The sequence below is a fragment of the Chaetomium fimeti genome (genome assembly GCF_033439085.1).
Source record: "Chaetomium fimeti strain CBS 168.71 chromosome Unknown B0H64scaffold_2, whole genome shotgun sequence".
Taxonomy (NCBI): domain Eukaryota; kingdom Fungi; phylum Ascomycota; class Sordariomycetes; order Sordariales; family Chaetomiaceae; genus Chaetomium; species Chaetomium fimeti.
In genome coordinates this window covers 1877050-1899708 of record NW_026944330.1, presented here as the reverse complement: position 1 = coordinate 1899708, position 22659 = coordinate 1877050, and the positions used below count along the sequence as shown (strand labels likewise).

At 57.4% G+C, this 22659-nt stretch overlaps 7 protein-coding genes across 7 annotated transcripts; 1 reads left to right on the top strand and 6 right to left on the bottom strand.

Moving 5' to 3' along the window:
- Positions 1-289: 289 nt before the first annotated feature.
- On the bottom strand, positions 290-2459 carry B0H64DRAFT_386075 (uncharacterized protein). Its single transcript, XM_062803119.1, has 3 exons — positions 2123-2459; positions 1795-2042; positions 290-1729 (listed from the first exon to the last, which is right to left on the bottom strand). The coding sequence occupies exons 2-3, from the start codon at positions 2036-2038 to the stop codon at positions 522-524; spliced, it is 1452 nt and encodes a 483-aa protein (XP_062662261.1). The 5' UTR covers positions 2039-2042; positions 2123-2459; the 3' UTR covers positions 290-521.
- Positions 2460-6547: 4088 nt separating this feature from the next.
- On the bottom strand, positions 6548-10843 carry B0H64DRAFT_422489 (uncharacterized protein; the record flags this gene model as incomplete). Its single annotated transcript, XM_062805565.1, has 14 exons — positions 10262-10843; positions 10133-10225; positions 10019-10096; positions 9863-9988; positions 9789-9832; positions 9654-9755; positions 9437-9623; positions 9383-9403; positions 8681-9346; positions 8636-8650; positions 8560-8593; positions 8453-8526; positions 8075-8311; positions 6548-7864 (listed from the first exon to the last, which is right to left on the bottom strand). The coding sequence occupies exons 1-14, from the start codon at positions 10580-10582 to the stop codon at positions 6548-6550; spliced, it is 3315 nt and encodes a 1104-aa protein (XP_062662260.1). The 5' UTR covers positions 10583-10843.
- Positions 10844-11586: 743 nt separating this feature from the next.
- Positions 11587-12339, bottom strand: B0H64DRAFT_439185 (uncharacterized protein; the record flags this gene model as incomplete). Its single annotated transcript, XM_062806409.1, has 1 exon — positions 11587-12339. The coding sequence occupies one exon, from the start codon at positions 12337-12339 to the stop codon at positions 11587-11589; it is 753 nt and encodes a 250-aa protein (XP_062662259.1).
- Positions 12340-13041: 702 nt separating this feature from the next.
- B0H64DRAFT_81822 (uncharacterized protein) lies at positions 13042-14793 on the bottom strand (the record flags this gene model as incomplete). Its single annotated transcript, XM_062808823.1, has 2 exons — positions 14781-14793; positions 13042-14721 (listed from the first exon to the last, which is right to left on the bottom strand). A coding segment is annotated over exon 2 (1500 nt), but the record flags the coding sequence as incomplete, so codon positions are not given.
- Positions 14794-15061: 268 nt separating this feature from the next.
- B0H64DRAFT_318307 (uncharacterized protein) lies at positions 15062-17313 on the bottom strand (the record flags this gene model as incomplete). Its single annotated transcript, XM_062800380.1, has 3 exons — positions 15062-16157; positions 16220-16875; positions 16975-17313. The coding sequence occupies 3 exons, from the start codon at positions 17311-17313 to the stop codon at positions 15062-15064; spliced, it is 2091 nt and encodes a 696-aa protein (XP_062662257.1).
- Positions 17314-17873: 560 nt separating this feature from the next.
- Positions 17874-20703, top strand: B0H64DRAFT_386049 (peptidase S8/S53 domain-containing protein). The gene is made up of 6 exons (XM_062803118.1): positions 17874-18407; positions 18473-18698; positions 18764-18823; positions 18901-19574; positions 19644-19980; positions 20033-20703. The coding sequence occupies exons 1-6, from the start codon at positions 18208-18210 to the stop codon at positions 20633-20635; spliced, it is 2100 nt and encodes a 699-aa protein (XP_062662256.1). The 5' UTR covers positions 17874-18207; the 3' UTR covers positions 20636-20703.
- B0H64DRAFT_386048 (uncharacterized protein) lies at positions 20704-21920 on the bottom strand. Its single transcript, XM_062803117.1, has one exon. It carries the CDS (start codon positions 21727-21729, stop codon positions 20806-20808), a length of 924 nt encoding a protein of 307 aa, XP_062662255.1. The 5' UTR covers positions 21730-21920; the 3' UTR covers positions 20704-20805.
- Between the last annotated feature and the right edge of the window lie 739 nt (positions 21921-22659).

The following is a 22659-nucleotide window of genomic DNA, read 5'->3' as shown; positions in this document are numbered from 1 at the left end:
ATATCAAATATTCAAGCGTTCTGGGGCCTCCTGTTGTTACCGGCTACCTACTGAGGGATTAAAAGATAACGAAGGATTGCGGGCACCGGGGGCTTCAAATAAACAAACAACGGCACAGCTGTTCGCAGACTGTACCAACCAAATTTTGGAGCTTTTTTTCAGGGTCCGTGATGCTTCTTTTTTCATTATGCCTTCTCCATCAATCAAGACCTCCATTTCATACACAACCATCCTCGCATACGTAAGGTATCCAGCGAGGAGCACCCACGAGCCAAACAACTAACCACACCGAGAATCAACACAAAAACACCATCATCACATTCACCCAAACAACACCAAAAGTCCTCACCCCCAACCCAACCAAGAAAAAAACCATATCATAAATAATCAAAACACCCCCTGCCTCCAGTCCAGCCTCCACCCAACCCAGCATTACAATTAGACTACAATCCCATCCGGCAGGACGCTGCCCGCAGTGGCCAACAGTGAAAACGAAGAAACCAAAAAACACAAGAGAAAAACTATGCTACATGCTGCTGTTGTAGAGGGCGCAACAACCGCTCAACGGCCTTGACCTGCCCCCTGACCTTGCTCTGCCTCTGCGCCATCTCGCTGAACAACGCGTCTGCTGCGCCGCCCGAGGGCCCCGGCGGCGGCCCTTGGTCGAAGCCCGCCATTGATCGGAGGACGCCGGCTTTGTGGTTTTGTTGTTGTTGCTGTGGGTGTTGTTGGGAGTGTGCATGGTTGGAGGTCGCTGACAGCGATAGGAAGGCGCGGTCAAGCTGGTTGAGGAGGTGGCTTATCAGGTTGGTCATGATGACGGCTTGGGTCTGGTACGGCGGGAGGAAGGTCGCGTCTGGCGGGGTGCGGGGCGGTGTTTGCTGTTGCTGCTGCTCGGCGAGGTAGAGGAGTAGCGCGGCCGACAGGTGCTCGAAGATGCCCAGCAGGGCTTGGTGGCATGCGTGGACCATCAGGCATGCTGACGAGTCTAGCGCGGCGTCGATGGTCCGGCCGTCCGTGTGCGCGTTTGGGGGTTCTGAAAAGGGTGCGGCCTGTCTCCTTGCCGCAAAGCGGTCGACGGCGTCGATCAGAGAGCAGGCGGCGTCGAACCCGTTGTTGGTTGCGGGCCATGACCACGGCGCCGGGGCCCCGACGGGGGAGGGCAGGGCGCGCCCGGCAAGGTGGATGCGGACGTTGATCTGTCCTAGTTCCTCGAGGAAATAGTCCGAAGACGCCGGCAAGCACCACGAATAACCGCCCACGATGTTCTCGGCCGCCGGAACCAGGTTAGCAGCGGGGTCTTGGAAAACCGGTGCGTATGCAACGCTGGGCCCGGCCGGGAACGAGGTCACTGGGCACATGTCGGCCAGGGACTGAGTGCTGTCGCAATGGTATGATGGCGTCTGCCAGTCCTCAGTAGGCGGTGGGGTGTCGAGACCCAGACTGTGGTGCGTGATTTGTTCGCAAATTGGCGTGGTGACAACAGGCGAGGACACTGTCCGAGACGGGACAAACTCGTGCGTGGACTCTTGGGAGTGCTCCGAATTATTGAAGCCCATACCGCCGAAGGGATGGCTGAGCGCATGGGATGATGATGGCGGCGATGGTTGAAAAGATGTCTGTGATGAAGATGAAGAGGATGAACATCTCGAGGCCCTTCTGGTGCGCTTGCGAGGGGGAGCTATGTTGGAATCCCGTCGGCGTCGTGGGCGGCCGGATCGAAGCTGGGCTTCAACTGCTGTTAGCCTGCCAAGAGTCCCTCTGCAGCCTCGGAACCAAGAGTCGGGCACTTACGGCTATAGATGCACACCGTCCCGGCCTTCCGACATCGCCCGCAAGGAACGGGTGCGACAACGTGCCCATCGGGGTTCGATTCGCCCTCTTCTGCGATGCCCCCGAGAGTCAAGGCGCCATTCGGCCCTTCCGTAACGCAGCGGACCTTTTGTTCATGGCAGCGGTCGCACGATTGCCTGCGAGGCATGGGGGGAAGCACCGGGTCGAGGGGTTGTGAGCGTGGCGGCGAGTCCATGATGTCCATCGTGGTGAGTGTGTTGGCGACTGCGGTCTGTGGATTGGCACGTCGGTTGCAGTTTGTTTTGACTGTCGGCACGTCGAATTATAGCTTGGAAGTGGTCATCGATCTGCCGCTCTGCGGCCAACGGTTTTGTATCTCTTCGTCCTCTTGGACCAGGGTTTGGCGTGAAAGAGGGCCACTCCACTCGGCAGACCCACGGTGGCCGCGACCTAACTTAAGTCAGGGTCCGGGGCACCCCTGCCTGTGTCTGGAGTTAAAACAGGAAGCCCAGTGGTTGAGGCAGAGGTGGGATCAGAGATGTGCCGCCGACGTGCTGCTGTTGGGTTGCGGTGGGGGGTGGCCGCTCATCATCTTGGTATGTATGTACATCCATCTCAACTGCATCTGAAGTTGTCGGTAGCATCGATTCCTACGCGGCAAGCTGTGTATGACGGTTAAAAACAAGCTCTCTGTGGCACTGGGCGTTTCTGAAACCCGTCATCGCTGGGCCTTGTTTACCGCGAGGCGCCGACTTGCACACGGTACCTCGGTACACAGTCCTTCTCCGCCGCCTTCCGTTTTCTGTTTCTTGACGCCCGAGCAGGTCCCCGGTAGGCGGGGGTGAAACTGAGATTGCGTCCGTGTCCAGCACAGAGGAGAGAGGTTGCAGATTGAGACGCCGCCGCGTGGTGACTTGGGTGAGAGTCGGACGATGTCCTTGGCAAAGCCAGCCTTGCCCCTGTGCCACTCGCCCGAGCACGCGTGAAACCAGTGCCCGAGTGGTCGATCCAATGCGGGAAGCTCGCAAGGTGCCCTCTCTTCTGTTTTACGGCGGCCAATCACTCTCTCCCGTGTTCGACCGGAGCGGTGGCCGCAACGGTGCCCCAGTGCGCACCAAACCCGATCGATCACCGATCTTTCTCCCTCCTCTTGGCGAACAGACCAGCCTCAAACCGCGTTAGCTTGCGCATCACGGACGACGTCGACAAGATGTGATTCACGAGCTGTCCACCCGGCTAAGTTTTGATCCGGGGCGGCCGCGCTTTGGGCAGTTCAAGGCTGAGCAAGGTGGAGGCAGGGTTTGTTTGGTTTTGACGATGCCACTGTTGCCACAGAGAGGTTGGCATGGAAAGCGAGAAACCCCTTGTGCCCTCCCTCCCTTCACCAGTTCCTTCCTGCCCCGGGCAGCTGCCCAGGTCTCGAGTGGAGTGCTGATGCCTGGGGGGTATCAGGTCGTTCCTGCATGCGAAAAGGAGCAACCAGAACCTGGAAGGTGGGGTCGCACCATTGCGATCTCAGAAAATTGCCCCCTTAACCCTGGAGGGCAGGTGGGGGAACGGTAAGCAGGGGACCCCGACTGGCTCTTCTCCGTGCCACAGGAGAGAACTTAAAAAAAAGAGAAAGCAGGACCAGGCTGCTGGAACTCCCCGGCCTCGACCAATCTTATCGTCAGAATCCTTGCAGGATTGTTTCCACCGAACAAGTCCGGTCCCGAGCCGGCTAGGCCAATTCCAAAATTTGCCCGAGCCGGCGCCGTTTCCATGATGACGGTGCTGTTGTGAGTTGAAACTTTGCATTTTTAGATGGTTTGGAGTCGTTCGTTCCTGTGGCTCACTGTGCTCACCTAGGTGGTGTGGGAACGGGCGATCGGGTTTTGGAGCTTCGACTTCTTTCCTTCCGGCGAGACATCAATTCGATCCGCGTCACTTCCACCAGTCGGTTCATTCTTATGTGGATCAACCATCGGGCAGCAGTTTGGGCTGGGGCCGATCATCGATTTCCCCAGGGCCTCCCAGGGTCCCCTAGGAGAAAACGTCACGGCGGCCGCACGTGCGCAGGTTTCACGCGCGAGTCATTTTCGAGCTCTTTGGACCAAACGCCTTGACAAGAACGGCCACTGACTCTCCCATCTCATTAGCATTAGCGCCAAAGACTCGAGGAGAACTTGCTAAAGGTAACGTCACGTCTTCGTGGACAAGTTACTGGGCAAATTCAGGCCCAGGCAAAGGGCAAAGGGCAAAGTGACTAGGATGGATTGGTTACGTCTCATCGGTAAGCCCGAGATGCTTTATCTCCGCATTGGCAACGGGGGAAGAAGCGGCATTGCTAGCTAAAAAGCACTCGCAGTCGACGGCGGGCCGCCTTACCACGCCGATAGTTCTGGGATGTTTTTTTGGGTGCGTGAGGCCAACACGCCAATGATGAGGCGAGTGGAACACCGAGTGAGCACAGGTGGGACCCCAACGAGTGCCGAGACATTGAAGCCCGTTGCGGAGACGTGGCGGGTGGATGGTGCGATGTTGATCGGCGACCAGGTGATGCTCAAAACCTCGAATTCCAGTTTCCCGAGATAACCCCAAACCCTGCAACTGCACGGCCTGGTTTCTCTTCAGTCATCAAATGGTGCCCGTCGACACGAGGAAATCAAGGCGGTCAACCTTGACCGGACGTTCGCTTGCTCCCCCCCCTTGAACGGGAGTTCCCGGCCCTACGTAAGAGATGAAGGGGCTTGGAACCTTCACGAGATCGGGGCTTGCGAGGTGGCGAACATCTGCAGCAGGGAGGTGCTTTGTACAGCCCTGCGTACTCGTACATCCATCTCGGGCTGCCTCGGACATCTCCGTGAAGCTTGCCTTGCCAGTGCTTGACTGCCCTGCAGGTTTATGCCCGTGCTCATGCCTGGGGAAGTGGGCACAGCCAACGCGCAGGGGACTAGGAACCCACACGAATTCCAAATAACGACCGCGAGTGGCCTGTTGCGGGCATGCGGGTTGCTGCAGGTTCCGGCTCAGCCCATCACGGGCTTGCGTTGTTTCTTCGTACCTACGACGTACAGTAGCCCCATGCATTCCGGTAGAGCTTGCACAAGCCACGGAGGGCCTGCCCCGGCCGGCCGGCATCCCCATATCCCGGTGGTGCGCAAAAGAGGCACGCCCGCGAGGCACGACCGTTCGCTTCGCTTTGAGTTACAGGGGCCCGGTCGCATCGCTTGCCCCTTGGCACAGGATCAGGAAGGTGCCGAGCCCTAAGCGCTGCTCACAGGTGGGTTGTCTCACTTCGCGACCGTCGTCACGTTGATTCCGCTAGACCGCTCGTCGAGGTCGTCGAGGTTGTCGAGGTCGTCGAGGTCGTCGTGGTGGGCGGCGGGAGCCATCCGATCCACCACATCCATGGCCGGGCCCCAACCGTCCATGACGCGATGGAATGCTATGATAAGCGGGCGATAAGCGGCCAGGGAGGCGTTTGACGTTGACGACGCGGCGCGGCACAACCCGCATGTGCCGCTGGATGTTTCCCAGCTGGTAGCATCGACGAAGGGATGGTTTCGAGTCTGGGTTTAAATAGGTGCCTTCGGGTATCTTTTTACTGCGAGCTGCCCGAAATTTAGGATCGGGCCCAAGTTGGAGTGGGCCGTCAACCTCGAATCTTCGATGAGAACGATACACAGTAAGGTGGTCGCGGCCGGAATCGGCTTGGACATACACACTAAGGACAGCAAGATGGTAGGACGGCTTGGCGCATGAGGGGTAGGAAGGCTAAGAGGGACGTTGACATAACAGGAACAACCTTAACAGGCCATGACCCTGCGACCATTGAACTCTCCCCGTCCCAGCGGCTTAGAATGGAACCTCGCGTATCTCCCAAATCTCGACCCTAGGAACGAAACGAAAGCCCCCGGGAAGTCGTTGCATTTACTCGTTTTACTTTTTGCTTTTACTCTGTTTCGTATTTGGTTTGTTTTGCTCAATTTCCTTCATTTAATTTCTACTTCATTCTGTCTTCCTTCAACTGGGTGGCCGTCTTTTTTTGGTCAGAAAGTGGGTTTCAACACCTACAACGCCTTGTCGTTTCAATGGTGGAATTCCTTGGTGCTGGTAAGATACCACATCCCTTTGCCTTGTCGGTCCCGAAAGTTTAGTGTAGTTCCACTGCTGGGCCACCATGCGATAATATTACATACATATCCATGTCGATCTACTATGTAGGTGACACTCCGTGCCGCATTGCGAATCCTTTCGCAACCGCTATGGATTTAGTACAGAACGCTAACGTTATCGGCCTACCTAGCCGCCCCAATAATGCCAACTAGGTCCGGGAATAAACCATGGCAACCAAACTGATCTTGGAACTCATCCTACGGTAACCCTGAACCCCCTGAGCTAAACGGTCATCTGGTGCTTAATTCATTAATAGTGTTGCAGGCTGCAGTGGAATTCAACCATTCGCTACGGCCGTTCCCAAACCAAACTCCTGGACTCCTTGATGTGACATAACAAGGACTTGGCAGGGGGGTTTTGGAACGTCATGGTGCATTGGTTCCTCAAACTACTGCAAGTAAAGATGCGAACTGAAGAAGGTTTATTAAATTCACGAAATAGAGTTCCGACACGGCGTTGTATGGAGGCACCAAGAGCATACCAAAACCGGCCTAGTTTGCGACACCCGAAGACCGGGATAGGACACGTGGTAAACCACACAACGCCAGGCTCAAGCCTCGTGGTTCTAGATAACAATGAGATAGGCCCGTCTCACCTATAGCGTCGTAAAGCCCCCGTCCACAGGGAGATAGGTGCCCGTCATGAACCGCGACAGATCACTGGCCAAGAACAACACGGCACCAGCCATGTCCTCGGGCAGGCCGTTGCGGCGCATCGGGCAGATGGCGGCGACCGACTCCTTGACGTGGGGCGCCATGGGCACGGCGGCGTCGGTGAGGGTGACGCCGGGCGCGACCGTGTTGGCGCGGACGCCGTGCGGGCCCAGCTCGGCCGCGAGCGAGCGCACGAGGGCGTCGACCGCCGCCTTGGCCGTGCTCTGCGCCAGGAACCCGCCGTTGCTGCGCTTCGACAGCGTGCTCGACAGCGTGATGATGCTGCCGCTGCCGCGCGAAACCATCCCGGGGGCTACCGCCCGGCACGGGTGGAATACTGCCTTGAGCTCGTCGCTAACCTTTTGTTCGAGGTCTGCCCACTCGTATTCTAGGAAGGGCCGGTGCCGGAAGTGGATGTGCGCGTTCACCACCAGCACGTCGATGCGCCCGAACTGCGCCTGGACGGCCGCCACCATGGCCGCGACCTCGTCGGCGCGCGTCACGTCTGCCCCGAAGACCTCGGCCGTTCCACCGTCGGCTTCGATCATTTCCTTGACGCTCAGGGCTTGCGCCTTGCTGTCGCGGTAGTTGATGGCAACCTTGGCGCCCTGCTCCGCGAGCAACAGTGCGGTGGAGAGCCCGATGCCGCGGCTGCCGCCCGTGACTAGCGCCACCTTGTCGTGGAGCAGCCCGAACCCCCGGGCCGGTCTTGGGGCCCGTGTCGCGGAAGGTAACTCACCGGACGATGATGGCCGGTGCCCGATCCGGCTGTCGATCACGGCGGCGATGGACTCCAGCCGAGGCGCGCTGAAGAGCTCTGACAACCCAAGCTCGACGCGGAACGTATCTTTGATCCGCGCGAGCACCCGCATAGCCGAGAGCGAGTGCCCGCCGATCTCGAAGAAGTGCGTCTGGCGGCCGATGCGCGCGGCGGGCATGTTGACGACAACGCCCCAGATGCCGGCAAGGGTCCGCTCTGTGGCGCTCGCGGGGGCCTCGTATTTGCCGCCGGTCTGCTGTGGTTCGCCCTCGGTTTCGAGCAGTGCTCGGCGGTTCAGCTTGCCGTTGGGCAGCTGCGGCATTGCGTCGAGAAGGACGAACGTGTCCGGCACCATGTACTCAGGGAGCCTATCTTGCAGAAACGCGCGCAGCTCCGCCATCTGCACGGCCTGGTCCGGCGCGCTGGTGTAGAACGCGGCCAGCCGGTCGCCTCGGGCCACGACGGCGCCGGCGGTAATGCCCTCGTAGTCCCCCATCACCTGCTCGACCTGGCGCACGTCTATTCGGAAGCCCCGCACCTTGACCCGGAAGTCCCGGCGGCCGATGAAGTCGAGGGTGCCGTCCGGCAGGTACCTGACGACGTCGCCGGTGTTGTAGAGACGGGTACCCGGCACGTCATCGAAAGGGCTGGGCAGGAAGCATTCTGCGGTCAGGGCATCGAGGCCGTGGTACCCGTCGGCCAGACCCACAGATGCGACGTGCAGCTCTCCCGGAACGCCGTCAGGAACCAGCCGGCCGTGGCGATCGAGCACGTAGACCTTGGTGTTCGCGATTGGCGTCCCGATCGGGACGAAGTCGGCCGCCCCGTCGAAGGCCGCGGTATCGTAGTAGGTGACGTCGTTGACCTCGGTACAGCCGTAGTTGTTGAACAGGCGCGCGTCCGGGAACGCGTCGCGGAAGCCAAGGACCTGGGCTTTTGACAGCGGCTCCCCGGCGGTGATGCAGATCCTCAGCGCGGGCAGTCGTTTGCCGCTCGACTTTAGATGCTCTACGATACTCGCCAGGTGTGACGGTAGGATGTTGAGACGGCTGACGCGGCGATCGGCTACGGTGTCGACGAAGGCTACCACATCGCGAACGGTGCCGTCGTCGATGGTCACCTGCGGTATGCCGTTTAGCAAGCCCGAGAACATCTCCTTGACTCCGGCGGCGAAGACCGACGTCGTTTTCTGACCTACAACCTCGCCAGGCTGGAACGGTAAGCTCCTCTCCAAAGAGCTCAGCCAGTTATTGAGCTGGCGATGAGGTACGCGGACACCCTTGGGCTTTCCAGTAGATCCCGACGTGTACATGACATATGCCAGCGCATCCGGGTGAAGAGCCTGCTCGTGATACACGCCTGGGGAATCCGTGATCTCTTCGACGCGCAGGCACCGCGAGTCGTCGACATCGAGCAGCATCTGGCTTTTCGCGTCACAAATTACAGTGCTCGGGCCCGCGTCGTCAATGATCTGCCGGGAGTAGGCCGCGGGGTACGCCGGGTCGAGCGGCACGTACGCGGCTCCCGCACGCCAAACGCCGAGCAGCGTGGCGAGCAGCTCACCACCTCGGGGAAGGCACACCGCGACAAGATCACCGGGTGTGGTGCCCCGCATCGCGAGGGCGTGTGCGACGCTATGCGCGCGCCTAGACAAGTCGAGGTAGCTCCAGGAGCCGTGCCCATCCCAGCACGCCACTGCCTCCGGAGACCGCTGCACCTGTTTGTCGAACCGGTCCACAAAGGACAGTGGCGGCACCTCGACCGTCGGAGCAAAGTTGCTTCTCTTCAGCAGCTCCGCAACGTCCGAGTCGCGTAGTAGCGACAGGTCAAGCACGCGTTGGCCGGCGTCGCGGAACATGCCTTCGAGCACGTTCTGGTGGTGAGCGAGCAGGCGCTCGATAGCCGCGCGGTCGTACAGGTCGGCAGCGTACACGACCTCGACGGCCAGCCCGTCCGCACCCCCGGCGTACGACAGCTCGATCTCGCATCGCGCCGGGGCGCGCTCCCGCGCCAGAACCTCGAGGACCGCCTCGTCGGCCTCGTCCGGCTCCGGGTAGGAGTTGAACGTCACGTTGTCCGGCAGTGCGGCGCCGAGTGACGCCTCGGGGAAGTTCTGGTGCCTCATCACGATGGGCACCAGCGGCTGCCCGCTGCCGCGGTGCGCCACGCTGGTTGCCTGCAGGATCCGTTCGAACGGCACCGGGTGTTCGAAGGCGTTCAGCACCTGGGAGCGTACCGCCCTGAGGAGATCGGCGACACTGCTCTGCTCGTCGACCTGCATCCGCAACGGCAGGATGTTGACGAAGAAGCCGATTAGCGGCTCGAGTGCGACATCCGGCCGGTTGGAGGTCGTGGTTCCGATGCACAGGTCGTCCTTGTCGGCGTAGCGGCTGATGGTCACGGCCAGCGCCGCGAGCAGGCACATGAACATGGTGCTGCCGTTCTCGCGCGAGAGGCGCTCCAGCTTCTGCGCAAAGTCACGGGCGTACTGGTACACGAAGCCCCCGCCCCGAGTGCCGGATTTCCGCTGGCGTGGGTAGGTCGTCGGTAGCTCGAGGCTGTCCTCGTACCCCTTGAGAGTTTCGCTCCAGTACTCGAGGTCGCCGGACATATCCGAAGCCCGCTGCGCTCGGGCATAGTCTCTGTACTGCACCGTCAACCGCGGTAGCTCGGGTTCCTGTGCCCGGCAGAAGGCCGCGTACGCGCTCTGCAGCTCAGATCGGAGGATGGCCTTGAGGGACCACGCATCCGCGGCGATGTGGTGCACGTTGAGGAGCAGCAGGTGCTGGGCGTCGGGTAACCGCAGCAGGCGCGTGATGAAGATGGGCCCCCGGCGCAGGTCGAAGCGGTGTTCGAGGAACTGGTCGAGGGCGTCCAGCAGTTGGGAGTGGTCGACAGGCAAGGCCGGTAGATGCACGTATCCCGGCTGTGCAACGAATTGTAGCGGCTCCCCGTCCCCCGTTACGCCGTAGGAGGTACGTAGGCTCTCATGGCGGGCCGCGATGGCGTTCACGCTCCGCTCGAGTGCCAGGACGTTGAGGCCGCCTCGGACAAGCAGCATAAAGGGGAGGTTGTAGCTCAAGTCGTCTGGGTTGCGCTCCTGGTGGACCCAAAGCCGCTGTTGAAACCACGACAACGGGCTGCCGTCATGGTCCGCCACGGGTAACTCGCCCAGTGTGTCAGAATGAGCCGTGATGCCGTCCATGTTGGATCCCATTGTTGTCAAGGCCTCGCCCAATAAACGGTTGTTTAATCAAGTCGGCGGTGGTTCGTGGCCGGGGCGGTGGAATTCAGGGCAGGGCCCTGAGAGCAAGGTCGGTTCAATCGGTTGTTGGGGGCCGGGCGATGGATCGAGTCCAAATAGGGAATCCAAATAATCCAATGGGCCCGGCCACATCGTGGGCATGACTGCATGCATGACTGCACAGAGCAACCTTACCTTAAATAGTCTGTCCCTTAGCGTGAATTCCCACGTAACCCGGTGGATGGGAGGGGCAAGTCGGAACGATGTAGCTAAGGTGAGGTACTTGTGCCGCGTCAGCACAATGCCAAGCCCACCCTCGAGGTGCAAGACAGGTCTCGGAAAACCATCATCAACGGATTCCCGAATTCTCAATTATCGTGTTGTGCTGCTGATTGAATTGGTGTGCTGTTAAGGAATACACGAGGGTTGGGGTTATGTAGGTCGGCACGTCGGGATGTATGGAGTGGGGCACGCTCTTCGTAAAAAAAGGCTGAGCTCGGCAATGCGAGGCTCGGGATGCTGAAAGGACCCACTCCCTGCGCCCATTGCGTGAGAAATCGTGGCGGTGAGGACGGTGAGGCAGGAGAGGACAACCATGATAAGGGCAATATCAGTTAGCAAGCTAGGATTATACACAATTTGAGTCTTTGGGCCACGATTAATGCCTCAATGTGTAGTGGGCACAAGTGCGGCAGCTTTTGGCTTCTTTGTTCAGGGGTAGAATTCCTCATTTGTTGTCCCCAAATACAACCCCTATTTCCCGTTCAGGGGTCAAGGGTTAGGGGCTGGGTTCGGGTGATCAAGTCAGTGGCACCAAAGCCGGCGGTAGAGGCCATCACTCAGTCAATTACTCATGTCCAAGGAACATCAGGCGGTAATTCATAATTCATCAAGTTTATTTCTTATTCTGGAACACCATTAAACAGGGGAGCGGGGGGCAACCGGCTTGATCACCCCAGATCAACACCCTCACCCCTTCACAGTCTCATCCTCTGCACCCCATATTCTAGAGGCTCCGCCCCAAACCCGCGAGAAAAGCTGTTCGCCATTGCAATGACAGGCCTGTTGGATGCCTGTTCCTGAATGAGGAGACGGGGGGGTTGCTGTAGCGCATGGCTCTCACCATGGGGGATCACCAGCTGCTGCTCCGTTCTCATCGTCTCCCTATAGGCCAGCAACTGCTCAAAGTTCATACCGTCAACCGTCTCCGAGAGGGGCGGGCCGGCCCGGAAACCGGGGTTGGGCCGGAAGCCGTTGGCGCCGTTGCTGGTGATGGAATCAATCATCTTGGCGGTCGAGTCGGAGCACCTGCGGGCTCGAGCGGCTTGAGGGGGCGGGGCCTGAGGGCCGACGACGCGCTCGTGGTTGTTGATGACGCGGCGAAGCAGCGTGGCGATGCGGCCGGATATGTTGGGACCCTGCTTGGCCGACGAGGCCTGGCGTTTTGGGGCCTGCTGTTTCAACCGCCGCACGAGGCGGTGGAGGTCAGCTGGCTTGACCTGCCAGAGGAGGGGGTTCACGGTGGAGTCGGCCATACCATCACGCCGAAAAGCACGTTGGAGCCGTGGGAAGTTGGTGGGCTGGTCCTTCGGTTTGTGGGGCTCGATGGGTGTGTCGAGACTCAGGGACGAGAGTGCGTCGCTGACGGCGTGGGAAGCGCGCGGTTTGGGGTGGCGCCGGTTCATCTTCCTCTCCCCCTGGTAAGACCTTCTGCCCCGGCCATTTCCCATGGTGCCGACGTGCTTTTGTGTTGGCGATTGATTGAGAGTATGGTCACAGGTGTTGGAACCTGTTGTTCTTAACCGCAATGGAAAGTCCAAGTAGGAATGGACGTGGCGTATATATGTATCACTCGGAGTGAGCATAAATGGAATCGTTGTAACGTCTCATGACTTTGAACATCTCGACTGTCTTTCCCTCATCCCGGTGGTTCGAACTTCACCACCCGCGTGTGTGATGCGGACGTATCAGCCCGCACTTCGAAACTCGGAACAGCCGAGATGTAGCAATGATAGGTTCGAGTGGGCGGTGACAACCGGAATGGGCTTGCAAGAGAGCATGCGTTGGACCAAGGTATCGCCAGCGTCTACTTTAGGCGGCAGAAAGACTAGGAAGAGACGGGGGAGGGGGAGGGAAAGGAAAAGGAACCCGGGAACAATGTAGGAAGAACTAGGGATATGAGAACAATACGATCGTGTTGCGAATGCTATGATTCGAGACATGATAATAGTACACTGTAGTCTTAAGAGACACTCGTAAAAGCCATCATAAAGAAACGCGCTTCATGGAACCTCGACTCAAACACTGAGGATGCCCGACTGGCGGACATCGGTGCATCTGCCGCCGAGGGATCAAGCGTTGATGGCACAACGCATCTTACGCAATTTGGTAAGCCACCCCCGTAACTACCTCAATAGCACTTAGTAACTAATGTGAAGAACAAAGTCCACGCCCGCCGCCCGGAATGAAGCGCCAATATCCTCCAGTTCCGATCGTATCCCCGATTCAGGGGGAACATCTCCCGAGGCCTCGTCTTCGGAGTCAGAAAACTCAAAGTTATCAGAGCAGTCGACGTAGATCTCTATCGAGCGCAAATTCGGATAGTCGCCCACCTTGCACGCAACCAATAACTCCCGCAGGTGAACGCCGAGCGTGTGATGGTACCGACGAATTTTGAGCGTGCATATCGAGGAAGGGAGCGTTGAGGTGAAGAGATATACATCATCTTCCTCGCCCCAACAATACCGCACGTGGGCGTAAAGAAAGGTTGACTCGGTGTAGAGCGTCTGCAATGTTCGGAATTTCTGGAGGAGGGAGATGTCAAGGAGAAGTTCATTTCCCTGCGACAATCCGTAGTCAGAGTTCGTGTAGCTCAGCTCCCTTAGCGTTTTTCTCCAACGCCGCAATGCTTTGAGAAGCTCATGGAACGACACGCCCCGACGAAACGCCTGTGCTGTTCCGTGTCGCCGATATCTCATTCTGGACAAATTTGGCCCAACTTTGGCTAAAAAGGTGACCAGGGGGTCCATGGTCAAACAGCATTTATCGAGGCTGAGCTCGGTGAGATTCTGCAGTGGCGGAAGGTCGAGTCCCCCAAACTCAAGGTTGCTCCCATAATTGTCAAAGTGCAGAACCCGAAGATTGGGCGCCAACGCGATGATGGGAATGGTTTTATCGATCCCGGACGGGAAGCTTTGTTCCGCGGGGCTACCGAAAGCCAGTCTCGTCAGTGATACTAAGGGCGGACTAGACGAAACCAATCCGGAGAGGAAGGCTGGAAAGGAGACGATAGCGGGCCTGGGGTGGCGCTCGGGTAGTTGAAAATGTGCACTCTCCAAGTTTGGCACAAGTCGCAATAGTATCGACATCAAGGCTGCTTGTTCGGCCATCTGGCCGATAATGCCTACATTCTCGGGGGCGTTGTTTAGAGCATCCTCAACGGCCACGCGGCTTTCTACCGTTGATATCCTAACACTGCGCAAGAGATCCCGCACCGCATTGAGGATTGGTGGTGGCAGTGGCGGACGAGACCCTTGAACCAGTCCCCGATGAGGTAAAGGATACCCGACGTCTAGTTCCCGGATTCGCAGCGCTCGAGTAGGCCGGTTTGTCAACGTGTCGAGGAGAAACCAAAGCGACCAGTTCCGGGTAAAAGTGCAGTGACTCAAATATTGTCCTGCCACAGCGTGTAGAGTTCTGTTCACGCGACTGATATTGAGTAGGTCCGTAGAGCCAGAGCGTGAGCCCAGCTCCGGTGGTGGGCAAACATCGCCCATGTGGTCTTGCTTGGCGTTGAAGGGCCACGTATCCCCTTGGTCTTTTCGTACGCAGTGGGCACAGAAGTAGCTGCATATCTCAGCCAGGAGCTCCAGAGGGAGTGAGTGCAAGCTTCGATGGCGTGTCTCAGGCCGTGGGCGGCTGGAATCAGACATTTTGGCCAAAGGATCAACGATGTTGATGTAGGTCGCTGTCGAGCACCAGTTGTGCTTTAGGACAGAGGGTCGCGTAGCGCGGGCCCGACAGAGAGGTCGCAGGCTGCTTGGACAAGTCGCATCACAACCAGGTTCGTGCTCCTAGGGTATAAAAGACCGTGTATGTGTTGCGTTCTGCTACTGTACACCGGTGTTAGTTAAAAGTCATCTAAAGTCCTTAATGTTTCGGGTGAACGCACGGAAATCGCGCAAACAAGCCGGCAGGCGTTGGGTTGTTGTTGCCTACCTATCAACATCGGCAGATCTATTCGCTGTCACCGTGATATATATGACTCGTATTAGTGATGACTGGGCATTGAATATGCTGGAGCCTAAATAGCAATTACCGGATATAGCAGTGCTAGAATCCTTTGCTTGATCCTTCATCTTCCTCCTCAACCAGACTTCCGTTCCCGCGGACTTGTTTCTCCCGGTTTATTCACGTAATTTCCTCTCGCTTGGTCTGGCACCCGCCAGGCTTCTAATGCTCACAAAAGCTGTACGTTTCGTGCTGCCATCTGGTCCTGGCCGCGTCCTGAAACACCGAACGGGACGTCATCAATTTCAGACGGTGCTCCTCGGCCTCCTCGCGGCTCATCGGCAGCCCATCTCCCAACTCCTTCCTCACCATGGCGAGCAGCTCGACCGGTAGCTTCGGCTCGCCGGCCTTGCCCGCCGCCAGCGCTTCGGCAAGCTGATCTCCGCCGACGCCGCGCTCGACCAGCAGCTGGGCGATTTCCGGCGGTATGCCCGACAAGTCATTATTACCCTCGCTGGACGATGCGCCAAACGCTTTCTCAGCCCACCAGCTGTCCTGCTGCGGCGGCACGTTCGCCGTGCTGATGATGCGCATCTTGGGGTCGACCAGCCACAGCGCGATGAACCGGCGGTGGCCCGGCTTGGTCGGATCGGCGAGCCGGAAGCCGGAGACGCGGTGTTGGAAGACGTTGGGGAAGGCGAGCAAGCGGCCCGGAGGGGTGAGGACACTGCCGTACCTCTGCAGGCAGGCGCTGCCGCTGCCGCACCCAAATCTGGCACCGTATATGCTCTCCATCCAGTGGTAAGCGTCCTGTCCGACTTCGAACTCGTCTTCCTGCTCACGGGTCGTAAAAGTGCGGAAGTCGAGGTGGCTCTCGGTAATGTTCTCGGAGTCGAGATAGTAGAGCGCCGTGCCGACAATGTGTTCGTTCATCTGCCCCTCGACGTGCCATCCGCCGGGCGAGAACTCGGGATTCTCGGGTGTGAGCTCGATGGAGGCCATCTTGACGATGATTTGGAGGCCGGTATCCTTGAACATTTCGCGTAGTGTTTTCTTCGGATCGACGGCATAGTCGACTTTGCTCGTGGAAAAGGCTGGCGGCCGAAGCTGAATCGGCTTGCGGGCTTCATACCAACGTTCCTCCAATTCGGCCTGTTCTTCACCTTCCAGATCGGCGTAATTTGGCTGCCCGGTCGATTTCCTCTCATCGTTGGATAGCCCCGTTTGCCCCAGTAATTCCTCATCCAGGTTTGCGGCTGCTTCCATTTCCATCATTTCGGCCGCTGATTTTATGTCCCAGTTATCTGGATTCTCGTCGCTGAGCAGACATGTTAGATCTGGGAGCAAAGCCAACGGCGGAGCATGGGCAAATTTACGTACTCTGGATCCTGGGGCACTGGGAAACGAGGGCTGTGTCGACCGGCACCATCGTAATGCTGGTAGCCGGTAGACTGTGCGAGGCACTGGTCCCACATGGGGAGCGCCGTCTCGATGAGCTTCTCGACGGCGCTATAAATGCCGCGGTACTTCGTCGGGTGTAGGTTGTTGATGTAGCTGGTGAACCGCACGCCACCGTCGGCCGTGAATGTGACGTTCGCGGGGAGCCATTGGTATACGGTAGACCAAAAGGTCTTGTCAATCCCCCTACCGCCCCAGAACACTGGCGGCCATCTCTTTTCATCGGTCGGCTCGTCGCCCCATTCCGCCCGCCTCGGGATCACCTCCCCTTTCCCGGCGAACTTGTCGACCGCATCCTCAACACCCACGACCTCATCCGGAAGAAAGAGCGAGCGACCGTACACGAGCGGGTACATGGATGGGTGAACGAGGTCCTGCACCGTTTTGTTGGTATTGGGGTGCCAATCCGGGTTGGACGCCTGGTCGGCCTGCAATATGGCGAAGGACTCGCGTAGGGTGGATCGCAGCTCATCGGGCACTAGCTCATCCGATTTGGCGATACTGAAGGTAGCATCCAGAGTAGGCGTGATCCTTGTGCGCTTAAAGTGTTCGGCTTTGTGTCGTAGTTCCAGAATGCACTGCCGTAATAAAGCGAAGTGTCAGAAGCGGTGGAGGGGGCACCTGGCAGGGTCTACGTGTGCCCAATGCTAACAGCGACCGGGAAGGATTGTACTCACGTAGTCAACGCACTCCTTGTCCAAGATCGGGGTCGGTATGCGTAGGTCGTCCTCACCGTCCTCGTGACAATTGTTCAGGCGGTCCCACAGGTCCTCGTCCGGCCAGGCCAGGGCTTCGGTTTTCCACTTTTTAGCAATCTCGTCATCAAAAACCTTGGTGTGCCAGTTTGGTTTGTCGGTCAGACGGTCCATGACCAACAGCATGGCTGTCTCGCGCACCGGCATCAACGCCGAGTTGACTCCATAGTAGTTGAAATGGATGCCCATAGGATAATGGCCATGACTGTCTTTGTAATTCGTCAATCGTAGGTCTAGGTTCCAGCCTGGGTATTTGTTCATTTTAGCGATGGCTGCGTGGGTGGTGTCTGCGGTGACTGAGCTCGCTGCCATGGCGAAAGTGGATGTCTAGGTCGCGATGAAGGCGACGACGACACTGCCCTGAGAGCGTGAGTGATGCGGATAATTAGTGCTGGTCGCAGCGCAAGTCTGTAGGAAGACAGCACGCGGGCCGTATTTGACGTATTTAACGATATGTCGACTTGACCAACTTGAGCCCCTGTTGCAAGGTCCAATTCAAACAAAATGGAGTCAAAGTCCAAATGTGGCCATGCTGCCTGGTTCCTGCCTGTTCTTCTGCAAGCGGCCCCAGCAAAAGTTCCAGGCAGACTCGCGATCCACTTTTTATTCCATCAGTTCGGCCCCGTGTATTTGGCTTTTTGCCTGTGTCTGCTGAGAAGGGTCCGGAACTCGGAGCTCTGAGGACAGAAAACCGCACCCCCTGAACAACAACGAAGACCAGAGGCTGTTATTCTTAGGAGGGTTAAAACGTGTCTCTGGATTTGGGAGTTTCCTTTCAAGTTTCAATTTGGGCAAGTCACTGACTCAGCAGAGCTTGGGTCACGTGCCCAAAACGGCAGGTTCATTCTCACTCAACTTACCCAGAATGAAGTTCGGTCAAACCAAAAGGTTCACAAAACGTGTAATCTCCAGTACCAAGCAAGGGTCTCGATGGGAGGAGTCAGCCACGTGCATTTGATTGGATACGGTGACGCTCCAGGAGGGAAAGGATAGGCAGAGGCAAAATGAATGGCTCCCGTTTCGTGTTATTTTTAAACCTGATCACGTGGATAGCTGAACCGCCGACAGGACAGGCGGACGTCCATTGATGCTGCGCCAACATGAAGCTGTCGAGAAACTGGTCGACAACTCAACCTAAACCTACGCAAGTTGACCATGTCTCTCCGCAAAAGGTTCATGTCTTTCCAGAAATCTGGGCGGAAAAACCGGGCACTGACGCCTAGTACACCGAGTCCGGAGGAGCCCGACAAGACGGCAGTGACGGCACTGACCCCTAATATCACACCGGATTTGGTGGAGGACAGGAAGTCACTGGGGTTATTTGTTCTGGTAGAACCGCCGTCATGGACAGTTGAGTAAGTCAACAGCTCGTGAGGCCCAATGTTGAAGTTGGTTGTTGTTGCTCATCAATAGAGAACAGCGTGGTAGCTATCCATGGCCTAAACGGAGACTACCTGAAAAGCTGGACCCATCGCGTGTCTGGGGCCATGTGGCTAAAGGAGTTCCTCCCATCCTCCTTTCCAAACGCCAGAGTCATGAGCTTTGGCTGGGATTCCCGCATCACCGGGAACTCCTCAACGGCGACGTTGAAAGAGTGGGCCGACCAGCTTGCAGTTCAGCTCTCTTTAAGACGTCAGAGCGCTGAGGTAGGTGCAGACGTGGACTTCGTTGGTAGTTACCTAGGTAGTAACATACTAACTCATGACAACAGTCACGCGGAATCCCCATCATCATCATTGCCCATAACGTTGGTGGGCTCATGGCCAAGCGTGTTAGTCCCTAGTGCCCTAAATGATGCAAACGCAAGTTCCTGGTTCTGATATACCCGATGGCCTATGCTCGCTACAGATGCTTCTCAACGCCTCCTTAACCCCACGCCGGATCGATATATTCAATTCAGTTGCGGCTATAGTGTTCTTAGGGACCCCGCATCGCGGCTTTGGGTCACTTTCCACCTTTTTCGCGATCTCAACGATAGGATCGAGAAATAACACACTGCTGTCCGAACTGAAGGAATCACAGTCTCATCGCGATCTTGACGAGCAGTTTTACATGCTCCTTGACGGAACGCACTTGGATGTTTACAGCTTCTATGAGATGCAAAAGACGGGGCTTGTTCCTCAGCTCGTCTCAAAGGACGAGGCGTTTCTGGGCCACCCGAGGGAGCGACTATCTGGTCTTGCATCCAATCATTCGGGACTAGCCAAATTTGATTCCAGGGAAGACTGGGGTTACATACAGATCGTTGCAGCTATCGATGAGGCGATAGATCACTACGCTCGCCGAAGTGCGTCACCGTTGCGAGCGCCTTCCCAGGAGCCAAGCAGCGATCCCGCGCGTCTCGAAAGCTCAGGCCTATTGGGTGTCGGGCCGGACTTCCCACCGACGCTCAGGTATGCACATCAGGTGCAATCGAATCCTCGCCCGCAGCGGGGGGAACTGCCGTCTCCCATCAGGCGAGAGCCGGCTGCACGTTTTGTCTTTGATACTCTTGCTACATCAGAAGGAGTCGAAACTGGCAGGTCAGTTTCTTTTTTACATTGTTGACAGGATTGGAATGGTAAAAGAAAACTGAAACTGACTGAGTCTAGTGTCTTTGCGGAAGAATGGTTCGATAATCTCCGTGACAAGGTCCACCAAACTGTTGAAGAGAGACATAAGGACAGTGACCCGCGTGTTAAGGTTGCCATCCTCGACAGCGGCGTCGATCGATCCCATCCAATGCTGAAGGACTTCTTCGACAGAGGCCAAATCACGGCGAAGAGCTTTATTGAGGGGGAGCCTGGGACCAGGGACGTGTGCGGCCACGGGACACATATGGTCGACCTTATCCTTCGGACCGCACCGAATGCCCATGTCTGTATGGTAAAGGTGTTCTTGAGTGGACAGAGTACCGAGATGGATCGAAACCAGAACTTGATAGCCGAGGTTCGTGACCCTCTTGTCTGCTCGTGATGGATAAACTAACCTCTACTTTTAGGCCATCCGCCACGCGATGGATATAGAGCAGGCCGACATAATCTCCATGTCGTGGGGTTATCAAAAGGAGATTCCCATCATCACAAAAGCCATCAGAGAAGCGTTCCATCGAAACACGATAATCATCGCCTCGGCGTCCAACATGGGATCACTGTCTAAGGAGTCCGTTGCATTCCCCGCCAGCTTGAGGCAGGTCATCTGCATCAATTCGACCGACGGATACGGCAACCCGTCCGAATTCAACCCCGCGCCATCGCCGGACCGTGGCTTTGCTGTGATTGGAGAGGGATTACAAGTTGCTTGTCCGCTCAAGATTGGCGACATCTTGCGAGTCATACGGGGCACTTCTGCTGCGGCGGCTATCGCTTCCGGCCTTGCCACGTTAGTCCTTCAGTACTCGAGACAGCGGGCCAACGCCGGCAAGGCAGTCAAAGAACCGAGTCGGCTGAAGGACTGCGATGCTATGCGGAAGGTATTTTACGGAATGTCTAATCAGCGCCTCGGATACCATGTGCTAGTCCCGGATCTCATATTCCATGAAACCGGCGAGGAACGGCATTACCGTATTAGCCAGCGGATCTCTGCTATGTTGGATGCGTTGTAAAGAGAGACAGATTTCTTGGGGTGGCAGGGGAATTTAGGGCACGTTACAATTCTTTCCGGTGTCAAATGTTGCCACTTGATGGACTGTTACATTTTAGTACCTATAACGCTATGATTCAAGAGTCATTGAGTCCGCAAAATGTCCTCCCTTGCTAGGTAACTAAACCCTCCCTACGCCGACGATGCCTCTCCCGCAGGCGAGGTGGTCGACATGATCACATTACAGGGCTCGCCCGTAATTTCATCACTAGTTCCCACAAGAGTGAGACCTTCTCCATCATAACCCAGCTCATCCAACGAAAGGTCCTCCTCCGCAACTTCGTCATAAACGAATTGGAACGCCTCCGGGCCATCCTGCTTGGCTGACGCGTCACGCTGGCCACTGGGCTTATCCCCCTCACTCATAACCGCACCATCGGTAGCCGGCCTGTTCGTGATTTTTCGCCGTCCATAGCGGCACGTTCTCAGCTGAAAGGCATAGACAAACGGCTGCCGAGGCGTGAGTCTAAGGAAGTGCGATGATGCATCACCCGCCGAGGCATGACCTCTAGCCCCGGCGCTGCCCAACCCCTCGAGGACGCGGGCCTCTGCTTCGCCCCCAACGTATCCCTTCCTAGCATTCTCCACAGCGATAGTATCCGCTACGTCGCTGGATGGATGCGCGATACAAAGCCCCGTGATCATAAACGCGCGCTTCTGCCACACCCACCGTCTCAGCTTATCCTGAACCTTCGTTCGAAGCAAGCTGGCCTTGACGTAGCCGTCATCAGGCTGGATGAAGCGGACTTCGAGGCGCTCAATATGCGAGAGGATGCTCGCATGGTGCTGCGCCGACCAGGCCACGCCCGCCTTGACGGCGACGGCCTGGACGGCTTTTGCGAAGAGGCCTAGGTCCTTGGTCGACGACGAGGTGTAGCCGTGAGACACGACCGTCTGCTCGTTGATGTAGACTTCGATATGGTGCGGCAGGAAGGGCTCGGGCGTGTCCAGTGCGTTGGCGGGGTCGTCGACAGCCACGATCAGCTGTCCGAGTCTGAGCGGCCCATCCGGGGGGTTGTGGAACGTTGGGGGGATGAAATAGGTTGGTTTGGACATTGTGCGTTGATGAGAGCTTATTCAAACGCGGGATTGCTGCTCCTGAGATAAAAATGCGGTGATCAATAACGTGTCCATATGTCCGCAGACGAGGTCCGGGGGGGAAGAGTCGCTCAGCCGCTCAGCCAGCGCTGTGCTGAGACGCCGAGCCATAGATAAGACGGAGTACCTCGCGAGTGGTGTCGCAAATTAATCAACAGTGAGTGCCCCGTGGAACAGTGCCGCCCGGAACGCGGGCGCGTGGATGGGGCGCATTCCGAGCCAATCGCTTGAAGATCGACCGGAGGGGGTCTGCCAGGCTGGCTCTGTCAGAGCGCCTAAGCACCAATCAAAAGGAAGCCCCCACAGGCAGCCATGAACTCGCTACTGTACATCGTCACTCGTCCGGAGGGGCTCCGGGAGTCCCTCAGTTGTCAGTATAAGTTAAAAGCCAGTTCCTACTGGTGATCGAGACCATCGTTTGGCTGTGAACCTGTCGGAGGTGGTGGTAGTGGGGTATATCAGTATGTACACAGATCCGGCAGGTCCCCTAACCGGAACCGGTCTCCGTTTTGGGACCTCGGATAGAACCCGTTGGCTTGACCGGATCGACTCCAGCAGCCACGTTAGCTCCGGAAACCTCTCAGAACAGGCTGGGCCGCTCCGGTTCGTGACAGGAGGTAACGAAGCTAGGCAAAGATTCAGTGAAGCGAAAGGTTCTACAACACAATATCGTCTCGTTCAGTAGAGCTTGCAGCAGGCGCTGACTTGTATTGGCAACTGAGGGCTCCCACAGCCCGCCAGAACGAGTGACTATATAGTAAGGGCTGCCCTGGTACCTCCATCTGGGTGTAGAGGCGTAAGATAATGGTTTGTAGAACTCAGGAGAGCAAGGATACCTACTAACTCACATGACTTTTGGAAAGCCAACAGTCCGACGCTTGGGCCCTA

What these genes read in the sequence shown, in the direction of transcription:
- B0H64DRAFT_386075 (XM_062803119.1), bottom strand. Translation starts at nt 2,038, where the DNA reads ATGGACATCATGGACTCGCCGCCACGCTCACAACCCCTCGACCCGGTG. An exon ending in GACGGTGTGCATCTATAGCC is followed by an intron (nt 1,730 to 1,794) that starts GTAAGTGCCCGA and finishes CAGCAGTTGAAG; the next exon opens with CCCAGCTTCGATCCGGCCGC.
- B0H64DRAFT_386049 (XM_062803118.1), top strand. Translation starts at nt 18,208, where the DNA reads ATGTCTCTCCGCAAAAGGTTCATGTCTTTCCAGAAATCTGGGCGGAAA. An exon ending in GAAGGAGTCGAAACTGGCAG is followed by an intron (nt 19,575 to 19,643) that starts GTCAGTTTCTTT and finishes GACTGAGTCTAG; the next exon opens with TGTCTTTGCGGAAGAATGGT. An exon ending in ACCAGAACTTGATAGCCGAG is followed by an intron (nt 19,981 to 20,032) that starts GTTCGTGACCCT and finishes CTCTACTTTTAG; the next exon opens with GCCATCCGCCACGCGATGGA.
- B0H64DRAFT_386048 (XM_062803117.1), bottom strand. Translation starts at nt 21,729, where the DNA reads ATGTCCAAACCAACCTATTTCATCCCCCCAACGTTCCACAACCCCCCG.